Source organism: Phoenix dactylifera, chromosome 17 (genome assembly GCF_051530095.1).
Source record: "Phoenix dactylifera cultivar Ajwa chromosome 17, Ajwa_hap1_PhDact_Kaust_v1.1, whole genome shotgun sequence".
NCBI lineage: Eukaryota > Viridiplantae > Streptophyta > Magnoliopsida > Arecales > Arecaceae > Phoenix > Phoenix dactylifera.
The window spans coordinates 16,125,643-16,137,543 of record NC_143206.1 but is presented as its reverse complement, the minus strand read 5'-3'; the positions used below and the strand labels follow the sequence as shown (position 1 = coordinate 16,137,543).

Below are 11,901 nucleotides of genomic sequence, written 5' to 3'. Positions count from 1 at the left end.
TGCGCTGGGGTTGGGTTCTAATAGCCCAATTTGTTCAAATTGGGGTTATATATGACTGCTCTTAGGTGCAACAGACGGAAATAGTTGCCATTTTGGCCAGAATCATTTCACAGTAAATCGACATGCGTGCAATATAAATATACTAGTATTTAGCATATGAAATATATGTGAGAGAAGGTTTTTGATGGTAGGGTTTCTCTAGTAGGCCACTAGATTAAAAGGCTTTTCATCTAGATGCCTCGATGATTTCACTAGATTCATTCCTACTCGAGAACCGCTTCACCGAAAACATGGGGCAAAAGCAGTCTTTGGCGGTCAAGGGGAACAGCCTTGGAATTGGTCATTTTTGAATGACCTCTCCAATCAAGAAGAATAGTTCGCCTTTTCCCGTTTTGAATTGTTTTCGAATGCCTTGAATTCCCATATGGGTGGAGGACTAGAGAAGCCGGATGCCGGAATAGAATATGAAAATCAAAAGAAATGCATATTTTACTATATATATTTTCCTATTAGAGGAGGTTCCGAGATAATGAGTTGATGCATTCCAGTTGAAAAACCTGGCGTAGCAAAGCTTTGAGTAAAAATAGTACTCTGCGGTGCAGCCCGCGCACCATAGAAGATCCTTATTGGTTGGTGCATGAATGGAGAGATTTGTAATGCGTGTGAGTATCTTAAAGGAGCCATGCGTCATGGACAGCAAGGGATCCTGTGAATTACCTTGTGATGCCAATCATTTCTGGCAAATGATCAATGGCATATAGTGGTCTAGATGACTAACTATTAGTTTGTTGATATTGTTGTTCTCAACGGAGGTAGATGGTACCATCAGGATTTTTGTTGGTGCATGGAAAAATAGAAAATTACACGATGGATTTGTTTTTTTATTCTTCAGTTCATTTCATATCGCATTACTTCTGTAAAGTGATGAGTAAGGAAGCATCACCTCTAATATTTTATTTTGAAATTGATAGAATCTTTGCTCTTTTTTATGGTAGTGCGCCCCAAAAGGGCACTACAAGATAAGAATGAGTTTGGGTTACCTTTTGTCATTGGGGGTTCATGCTGACCTTTGGAATGGATGGAAAAGACGGATCGTAATTAAGACATACATGAGAGGGATGAGCAGTAATTGGATTTGTGTCAGAGTTTATCTGGTAAACATTTTATATACCAATAGAAGACAGAGAGCGTATAAATGTTTTATATGCATTGTGGTTCATTATAGTAGTAGTCTGGTTGGTGCATAATTCGAGGAGTGAAGGTCATCCAATACAACTGAATAGAAGTGGATTATGTCTGCAAGAATTTTGCAGAAAGAGAGAAAGCGTATATGCCTTGGATGTATAATATAATTTTGAGTAAATTATAAAATTTTTCTAAGATCGAAGTAAATTATATTTATGAAAAATTTATGCTTATCTTTCTAAAATTTATTTTTATCCAATATTTTAATTCATAACTTAACAGGACGTTAGTCAAACTATTAACGTTTAGAAATCCAAGTTAGAAAAAGTTTAAAAATAATAAAAATAATCTTATGTGACATAACAGCTATTTAAGGATATAAGAAAATATATATATCCGCTTCCTCATTTGGAGACAATTTTGACTTTTCACACGCGGTAAACAAATTCACTAACGCTGTTAGTTTAACTAGGTGTAAATATAGATTTTACAAACTAATGGGTGTAAGTGTAAATTTGAGAGAGATTTACAATTTATTCTATATTTTTTTTTGGAAGAAAAACATAAAACAATCTCATATTTATTCATATTTCAGTCTAAAAGTGCAAATGCTCTCCTTATTTACATAGGTTGCCTCCCAAAGAAAAGAGTGTGCTTCAATTTATAACATTTCTTCTTTATATGATCCCAATTGCTTCAAGCATTACAATTACGTATTTACTTTGTTTTTTTATCCTCGCGTCACTGCTTTATCTTATGCGTATTGGATCATAATTTATGTGAAGTTAGTTTGAATTGATGCCCAAGTAGGACGGTACCAGCCCCTCAGCTAGGGGTGGCAATCGGGTCGGGTCAGGCATAAACAGGTCGGGTCAAATACAGGTCGGGTCAGAAAATTATAAATCTGAACCCGACCTGTTTATTAAACGGGTCAGAAATTGCAAACCTGAACCTAACCTGTTTATTAAACAGGTAACCCGACCCGACCCATTTAACCTGTTTAATAAACAGGTAACCTGTTTACCCAACCCGACCCGACCTGTTTAACCTGTTTGCCCAACCTGACCCGTTTAACCTGTTTAGACCTGTTTAATCTGTCCAACCCAATCTGTTTAACCTGCCCAACCCGACCTGTTTAGACCTGTTTAGATCCGTTTAACCTATTTAGACCCGTTTAACCTATTTAACCCGTTTAACCTGTTTAACCCGTTTAACCTGTTTAGACCTGTTTAACCTGCCCAATAGTTAAACGGGTTAAACGGTTTAAACGGGTCAGACATCTAAAACTCGTATCCGACCCAATTAATAAACAGGTTAAACGGGTCGACCTGTTTACGACCCGAACCTGTTTAGGCCGAACCCAAACCTGTTTATGGCGGGTCGAACACGGATCGGATTGGCGGGTCGGGTCATATTTTGCCACCCCTACCCTCAGCCTCTTTGCCGCTTTTGGCTTGTGGCCGGCCAGCCTTTTCCCCATCTGTGAATACACCATAAAAGCATCTGCGAGCCACGAGGGAGGTACTGTTACAACGTGTGGGGGGAGAAATAAACTTCATGACTACTTTTCAAAGTGAAACACGGTGAGTTCTTTGAATGGAATTCTTAAACGCATTATGTTCAAATCTTAGAATTAGTCTCCTGGCTTTGTGCATGAATGTAAAAGCCAAAGACAACGAACTTTTCAAACTATAAACCAGCATGCTTTGCATCGACCGATGGGACAGTCTTAAACAGTGAAAATGATAGGACCAGCTAAAAATCCAGGCTGGAGAAAAACAAAATCAGACCGGTAGGTCCCCATTTTATGGGAAATTATTCCTCACACTACATGTACCATACGGTCAGAACAATGCCGCCAATCACGGCTGCTCGTTCTCACAGCAGTGCACCCTAATGCGCACTTCATTAATAGGGTTTATAGGAATAAGCAGTTATGATCGGTGGCGTGCATGGCTATATGGTGCATACAATATGCGGAATAACTTTTTTTATTTTATGTATCCAGCTAGGGCAACATCAATCGTATCTAAACCTAGCCCGTTGACATCTCTAAACACTACTTTGGGGGATAGGAAGAAGAGGAAAACAGTATCAAAAGAATAATTTAGGCTTGTGAGAAAAAATCTTGGAAACATAGCCCAGTGATTCTTTTGCTCCCCATATTTTCTCCATTTGTATGAGGCCATCATAGGGTGTACACGAAACCAGTCTCCATGACGCCGCATGTCATGCCCTAAATTCATCATCCAGATTGATCATATGACACGGATACATAATCTCTAGAGATCATAAAAGGCCTAAGATGAACAATATCCACATAATATCAACAATTATAATCAAATCAATCCAATAAAACTACTGACTTTAAATAATCAACTAGTTCAATTACAAAGATTTAGATGTCCATTGATATCAGAAAAATAATAGAGATAACTAGATAACTAACTACTAGCTGCATAAACTCATCCTCCCTCCCATTTGAAACCATGCCTCCTGTGACTTTAAAAAAAATGCAAGGACCATCCTAGTAAAAATGCCAAATCATTACACCATAAGTAACAATCAAAAAATGATACCAGATAAAATGAATATTATATCAATACCTAGAAAAACTCATACAAATTACATGCACATAAGCCCTCATTATCACCTTACCAAAGAAGCATATATATACATACCTCAAATGTAACTAATTGTTCAACCATAGTTTTTTATTTCATGTCATCTATTTCTTATTAACTTGATTTTTAAGTTTCATAGCAATATTTTTTCAGCTTTGGACTAACTAAAATCATGGCCTAGTCGAAGACTGTTAAGCAAAATTCCATGCATAAGCTCGCGGAGGCTATTACATGCATAAGATTACGAAAGCTATTTCATGCGTAAGCCCATGGAGGCTATCTCACATATAAGCTCGCGGAGGCTATCTCACGTATAAGCTCGTGGAAGCTATCTTATGACGAGGTTAGTCCAAACCAATATCTTATCCATCTAATTTATATATTACTCTTATCAAATCAATTTTCATTTACACAATGTATTTCTATCAAATTCTAGATATCATTGTTCACATAATCATGTTTTCAATATTTGATACATATAATAACTATACAAGTATATTCATATTGAAAATCATATGAAACATACCATCACATGCCAAACCAAATCTATCGATGTAAAACTCACGATATAAATCCAGCAGTACAAATCAATAATATGTATATATATTTATAATGATAACCAAGTATAGAGATCCATACCTCTATTGAAGACTAACTAAGTACAGCAATTACTGATCAACTCCACAATCTACAAGCTGGAGTGCAAGGTACTTCGATTAGAACTTTCTTGCGCAGATGACTCCTACAAAATCAAACTCGATCATCAAAAAAAATCATATTGTGGACTAGTAACCTAGACCGCCTACCGGTGTCCACCATGGGTCCATCACTAAGTCCCTCGAATCCCTTCTACTAATTATCCGAGTCAATTAGAGAGAGAGAAGAAAAGAGAGGAAGAATCAAAGAGAGAAAAAAGAGAGAGAGGAGAGAGAAAGAAGAGAGAGACTCTCTTCTTCTTCCCCAAAATAGGGGAGAGCATGTCTCTCCCTTTCCTCTTCGATTAGATCTAGGGGTAGCCATGAGAGCTAGCCTTGACAATGGCAGCCACCGCCGACAGCGGCATCCATTGAGACGATGGCCATGGAACAAGTAAAATGAAGGGATACTAAGAAAGAAACTTAGCAGGTCGCATGGCTCGGGTTCCGGTCCACATGGTAGAGATGAGAATAGGGAGAGGGAGGCTAGGGTGGTGCGGGTTGCCAGTATGGTGGCTGCAGCCCGTGCTACAAACGGCACAATGCGGCGAGGCGATTGTGGCCTCTCATGCTGTTGTGCCCCAATCGTGCATAGAATCGAGTAAAGGAAGAGGGGCAACACCCCATGCTATCTCAGTGGCATCTTTCTTGGCCACAAAGCTCGGTCAAATCCAACGTCCAACAGCAGTGACCACAAAAGAAAGGGACGGAAACAAGACACCCCTATTTCGAATGAAAATCTGGCAATTTGCTAGCCTAAATCAAGGTGAATCATGGCTAAAACACTAGGAAAGAAAGAGAAAACAGCGTAGATTACTCACCTTGGTCCAGTAAGGTGGTCTGATAGCTTCTTCGGTGAAGATCCAAGGAAGAAAATCTGGAAAAAAACTTGAAATCGGACGCATTGTTTTGGGCGTTTATGAAGGATTCAATAGAGGAGAAGAAGAAGACTTTAAATAGGTGAATTTACCCCTAAGATTTGGTCGGTGCTTGGATCACCATAGACTCTCGGAGTCCAGCAAGATCAGAGAGGTTGGGAGTCTTCTTCTCTACCTCCCATGATCGGTCGACCACGATCAACCGCCAATGGGCCTGGTCTCTTCAGGCTGGCCATTAGTCCAAAGGAGTTGGCTATTACACCGCATGCTCCTTCTGGTAGAAGAATAGCGCCATTTTTTTTGGCGCACATAAATTGGAGCGTTTGTTGTGCTTCTTCGAATTATTAGGGCCACAAGGGCTTCACCATTTTAAGAATAACTTACATCCACACCAATTGATGAACTAGTCCTGATATGTAGGACCTTGATCCAAATTAAATGGGCTAAGTGGGTTTCTAATTTTTTTCTCTTTGAACCGGATAGTTCATACACTCTAGTATGGGTACATCTAAGGAGATCGGAATGCAAAATATCCCTCAAGTAAGCTGGAACAGCACCGAACCTCTCCTATCTTATGTTCGTTGAAGAGGAAACGAGTGATTCGACAAAGCTTTTTTTTTCTGCAATAGAACATATTATAACATTTTATAATATATTACAACATATTATAACATATGTTTCAATAGAATATATATAGTATGATATTTTTTTTTTTTGCAGTAGAATGTATGGATGATTAATTCATTTGTATTCATGGTGCCTTTTTCAAGCCCTATATATTGATGAGATATAAAATCATATTATAATATTTAAATTCTGTATTATTAAACAAGATAACTATCCAGATTACGAGTAAGAGATTTTTCAACTAAACATAACTTAAGCGGACTTAAACCATCTGGCTGGAGCAAATACCAGCCCTTGATGATTTGGTGTCACCTTCCTCTAAATTAATCCAGATTGTCAAGGCTAGCAAACTCGTCCGGCTTAGATCCATGTTTTAGTTTTTCGATTTTAAATGGGATTAAAAAGGGAAAGAAAAGCTTACTATTGATCCAAAAAAAAAAAAAAAGGCAAAGTCGCCGAGTTCTTTCCCAAGATTCTACAGTATCCAACCGAAGTAAACGATAGATTACCAAACAGCGAGTCTACTTTCAAGTGAGCAGCCAACATGCACGCTGTCCCCACCTGACGACCCCACGAGATGCCTGCAGCCAATATAATCCTTGCCGAGCAATTCCAAAGAGCCGTGAAGTGTGCGATGGGCGATAAAGCTTATTGGGAAACTTCTAACAAGCTTGGCAGGGGGGGAGAAACCCAAAGAAGGGTTCACGTAGAGAAAGAGAGCGGGACCTTTTCCAAGGGCAAAGGAGTACTTGAAAACTAGACGGCAAAGGAGTTTATATGAAACTAGAAAACGAGAGAAGAAAACGAGGAGGACAAGCGCCCCCACGTCCAATCATTGGAAATTTCCCAGGAAGATCGTTCAAGACTTGAAGTTCTGCGTGTGAATTCGGAATGAGAACGTAAGGAGTGAGAACAGGGTTCTGGGAACATGTCTCGTGGGATGAAACCGCCGCACACCACATTGATGATGTCCTCACGATGATTACGACATCACCGTCGGAAATAATAGACCCTGTGGTGGGTCCGGCCGCATCTAATGATAGACTTTATTAGGAATTTAGGACATTGAACATTCTTTTAAATGCACTTGGGCCCTCTACAAACTTTATTCGAATTTGCAAACAAACTTATCATCATTTGATGCTTCTCAGGCGAGACACTTAATGTCAAGGTACGTAAATGCTGTGCGTACTCTTAGCGTAAAATGGATAATAAAATCTTTCGTGAACCACCTACCTCATCCATGGTGCACAAAAATCCGGTCTCACGCTTAATCCTGGTATGTTAAGGGTAACATTTAACCATGGCTCAAAAGAACTTCACCTCATTTCTACATGAACTGTCCTAATTTCAAAGTCATTCTTATTGGCAATATTCCCTCATAAAATCAAATAAAAGACTAGAAGCATGTAACCTGCGACAGGATGATATTAATGTCTATGATCTTCTAATTTAATGCAAGCCTAGAAAACCTGCCTGTTCTCTCTGAAGGATAATTTTTTAAAAGATGATTTTATGGTTGCACAGGAATTAACAGGATTTTCCAAAATCTTTTTTTTGGGAAAAAAAACGTCTTCTTATGATGCATGGTAGACTCCAAGGCTTCCAGATTATGGAGAGATATTGAGCGACCTCCCCCCAGGACACCTCGAGCCTTAATTAATATATACGCACAAATTTATTAATGCCTCAGAAATCTGTCTCTATGTTCACTTTGTGACCTTTGTAATGGTCATTTGGCTCCTAATTTGATCTTTACTAGGGCTGTGTATATATAATTTCATGATTTCATGAGGTTATAGTAAAAAAAAAGGAGGTAAAACAGTAAAATTAAGCTATAGCTAGGAAGTGGCTACCATTTTTGAAAGCAATAGTGATAAAAAATGGATGATCTTTAAAGCAAACAATAAGTTGTGTATTTTCTTTCTTTAAAAAAAATAAGCAGCCCATATTTAAAAAACCCCAAGACTCATCGCAGCTCTATATTTACCATAAAACTCAATATTTCAACTTCTTCGTTCAAATTTCTAATCCGGAGGTACAAAATTGTTATGTATAACATGCAGCACACCTCATCGATCGTAGTACAAGGCACTTGCGACTTAACCAAAGCCAGAAGGGTGGCTAAAAAAGAATCATGTGAATCCCGTCCTACTCCTAATGTTCTAATCCTGGAAATACAAAGAGGTTAGAAAATGGCGTTGATGTTCTAATGGCTTCATATCTGCCTCTTTTTCTCTTCAATTGTCTTGCGACGGTTGCGAGAAGAAAGCATCCATGCTGCTCCCGCTGCTGCCTGAATTGAACATGGCATCGGCCAGGTCTGCCACGGGACAGTCGACCTCCCTTCCACCTTGCAAGTGAGAAGGTCCAGCTTGTGTGCTGCTGCCCTCCCCACCATGAGGAACGATGAGGGGTTGGGTTTCCCTTTGGCCATGCTCGAACTCCCTGGAGAACCAGATACCCAGTTCGGTTGAAGCGAGTAGGGAAGAATGTGGCTGTGCGGGAGCCTCGGGCATCAGGGCTTCCCCTTGTGGGTTGCTGCTGCTGTTGTCGTTGGTGGGTGCCATGGAGGGGATGAGGAGTGGTGCGGTGGAGGTCTGGCAGCTATGGGTGCCGCAGTACTTGACCTCGTATGTGTATGGATCATCGTCGAGCCTCTGGACTTGCTTCTTTGCCTCACAACCATAGTAGCTCTTGTGGGTGCACCGGTAGTAACTCCTGCCAAAGGCATGTATATATATAATTTTTATGGTGCTAGCTTCTAATTAATTAGTTGTAAAAACCAGATAGATATTTAGGATACAGATAGAATTATAAGGAGCCAGCGGAAGGCCGAGATAGATTTGAGAACATTCAGATGTAGCTCGCTAACTATATTCTTTTGATGTTTGCAATTTGAATGATTCTGATTCACCAAAAAATAAGGAGTACTGGAAGGGCCTGGGATTTGTGTAAATGAATAAGAGGAAGGAAGGACTAAGATGACCCGGTTGGATCACAGATGTTCCAAGGAAGAATTTGAAATGCTTTGATTAATAACAAGAGGCAGCTTCTGGGGAAAATAGCAAAGAAAAATCATTAAGCGGACCCTTAATCGCTTTCATCAAAAAAATGAAAAAGGTTTCATGCAAGAGAAGAAAAGAAGAGAAGAAGATTGAAGGAAGAGAAGTAACAGTAGTTAAAAGAAGGAAAAAGGAAAGAGAGCGGAAATTAACCCTCCCGAAGAGACGACGTAGTATTCCATTACAACCCAGCATACAAGAAACCCTTGATGACTTTCTGGACTCGAGGGAAAAAAAACGATGCTTTATTGTTATGGCAATGGTATAACATAGTAAAACCAAATTTTATCCAGTGGACCATATGATATGAGAAGGTCATTCATAAAACTAATGATTAATTTATAACCCTGAACTTAATATATCTTCTGCATCCCTCTTCTTATGGATGGGAACCGGGAAGAAGCCTCTGGTAGCTGATTCCATTATAAATCCTCAAGTTTCCATTCCTTATTTAACCTGATTTACAAGTCTCAAGGGCCTACATACATACAAGGTATGTTCACAATGAATGTATGGAGCTACCAAGTCATCACATCTCACTAGGCCTTGGTGAGAGTATGGAAGCAATACTACATCGGCTGGAAGCATGGGATAGCCAAGTTACTGGCATTTCGCTAGTTATTAATTCTGTTTTGCTTCCTCAGAAAAAGAAAAAGAAAAAACACTTTGCTGCCTAAAAAAAGGGGGTTAAATAGAAGAGATGGTTACCTTGGAAATTTGGATCCCAGGATCTCTTTCTGGCCATACTTCCTCCAGGTGTATCCGTCGTCGGGCGGAATCTCCATGTTTCCTGCTCGGCGGGCCGGCACCCTCACGATCATCCCGCCGGTATCCCTCCTGACAATTCAAATAACTACAAATATAACTCCAACATAACCACTTTCAAACCTTTTACCGTGATCATTCTGTAGTAAAAACTTTCTTCTGGGGTACGTTGTTATAATAAAAATATGGTGAGGTAAGCAAGTATGTGTGCAACTTCTCTGTGGTTCTCAATCACTATCAAACCCACATGAAAGGAAAATTCCTTGACCTTTCCAAAGAGAAAATACCAGTGGGAACTCATCGAAAAGTCTAAAGATTGGAATTTACCTCCTCCTCGAAGATCTTTGAGTCAACGACCCGGCCGGTCTTTTGCCGGAACCCGACGAGCCCTCCGTCGCCACCGGAGCCTCTCCACCCCCCCTACCGAATGCCTCAACATTCGTCTCAGTGGTGCCACCGCAGCCGGAGCCACTCCCGATCTCCATCATCTCCATGAACGCGGATGTCGCTTGGATTTCCAACCCCAGTTGCCGCAAATCCAGCACGCCCGTTTCGCTCTTTGGCATCCCGCGTCCAGGGAGCGGACTGTCTTCTTCCATCAATGGCCCTCGGATAAGATTGATTGCTTGCATGGAGCTAGCACCACCCGAGCTCCCTTCTCCGGCGCGTATACCCGTAGATGACCCTACGCGGATATCCGGAGGAGACCCCGACGTCTCCCCAAAGGGCAACTGGAACTGGGTGCTATAGTGTGGTGCGCATAGAGAGTGTAGCCCATGCATGGCTTTGTGGAGGGCACCAAGAATCTCTCCACAGGAGCTCAAGATGCGCGGGGGATTGTCTACGAAGTGTGGGAGGCTGGTTTCTAGGTCTCTGGCTAGCTCGCATGCACGATGGATTTGGTTCAAGATGTCTTCCATGGCTGCTGGTTTTGGGCTTCTGTTAGTGCTGCGTAAGTTGGGATATAAAGTGGGAGAGGGGAAGCATACATAGGATAGGGGTATGTGTATGGGGGAGAGCACAATTAATTAAGGGCTGAGAATATATGTAGGGAGGAGGGCATTTCAAAGGTAATGGGACCTATTTCATACGTTAGGTACACTGTGGTGAGGAAGGGAGGACTGGGTCATGGTCCTTGAAGTTTGTCTCGCTGTCTTGGGGTCTGAGGGAAGACCTAGTTAGTTGAAGAAGCGCTTAAATTTTACTTGGAAATATTTTTCTCTCGTTTAGGGGATGACTGCGTAGACTTTTCTATTGAGGAGTCTTCCGCACCGAGTACCGGTTTGGAGGCCGGATCCGGTATTGGGTGCATACCGAAACTCTAATAGAGTGAAACCGAATCCAGTCTCTGAGCTTATAGATTACAGGACTATACAGGCATATATTTAGTTTCATATTAATATTTTACTATAAAAAATTAAATATTCATATAAAATGAAAAAATAAAAAATATTTTTTACTTATTTTTTTTAAAATAAATTTTTGAATTATTATAAATACTATCAGAGCCGATGATAAGCTGATCGTCAGCTGCAAGAGATCTTGGGTGAGGAACAAGTAATCTAAAAAATATCTGCTGAGACCTTGGGTGAGGAACAAGTAATCTAAAAAAATTCTGCTGACCAAGTGGGGCCTAGCTAATTCACACAAGAGAATGTTGGCCCTGTCTATTTATATTGAAGATGGATTAGATACAGTAGCAGCTATACGTGGCAGGCTTCCATTAGTGATTATGATGGACAATATGAAAATAAGGCTTTGGACACGAAAGTATGACTTTAGCATACTTTATTTGTTTCTTTTGAATGAAAAGCATAGTTTATTGGTGGTATCATTTGTGAAACGAGATATTTGAGGGACTTTACTCCCAGTATATATAGTATAAGTCTGCTGATTCCCCCTAATACGTTGTATATAGACAGGAAGAGCTCGATCTAGCCTTTCCCACTGGTTGCATGCATGCCTGGTGTCACATTAGACTATGTTCTTTGAATCCCCAACCACCCAGACTCCTGTTGGCTTGAGAATAAACATTTTTAAATAAAAAAAAATATATACATAT

General features: G+C 40.3%; 1 protein-coding gene across 1 annotated transcript; it reads right to left on the bottom strand.

Annotated features, from left to right (window-relative positions):
* Positions 1-7,858: 7,858 nt before the first annotated feature.
* On the bottom strand, positions 7,859-11,017 carry LOC103698294 (uncharacterized). The gene is made up of 3 exons (XM_008780290.4): positions 10,167-11,017; positions 9,783-9,911; positions 7,859-8,730 (listed from the first exon to the last, which is right to left on the bottom strand). Exons 1-3 carry the CDS (start codon positions 10,757-10,759, stop codon positions 8,250-8,252), a joined length of 1,203 nt encoding a protein of 400 aa, XP_008778512.4. The 5' UTR covers positions 10,760-11,017; the 3' UTR covers positions 7,859-8,249.
* Between the last annotated feature and the right edge of the window lie 884 nt (positions 11,018-11,901).

What these genes read in the sequence shown, in the direction of transcription:
- LOC103698294 (XM_008780290.4), bottom strand. Translation starts at nt 10,759, where the DNA reads ATGGAAGACATCTTGAACCAAATCCATCGTGCATGCGAGCTAGCCAGA. An exon ending in CAAAGATCTTCGAGGAGGAG is followed by an intron (nt 9,912 to 10,166) that starts GTAAATTCCAAT and finishes TTGAATTGTCAG; the next exon opens with GAGGGATACCGGCGGGATGA. An exon ending in CTGGGATCCAAATTTCCAAG is followed by an intron (nt 8,731 to 9,782) that starts GTAACCATCTCT and finishes TGCCTTTGGCAG; the next exon opens with GAGTTACTACCGGTGCACCC.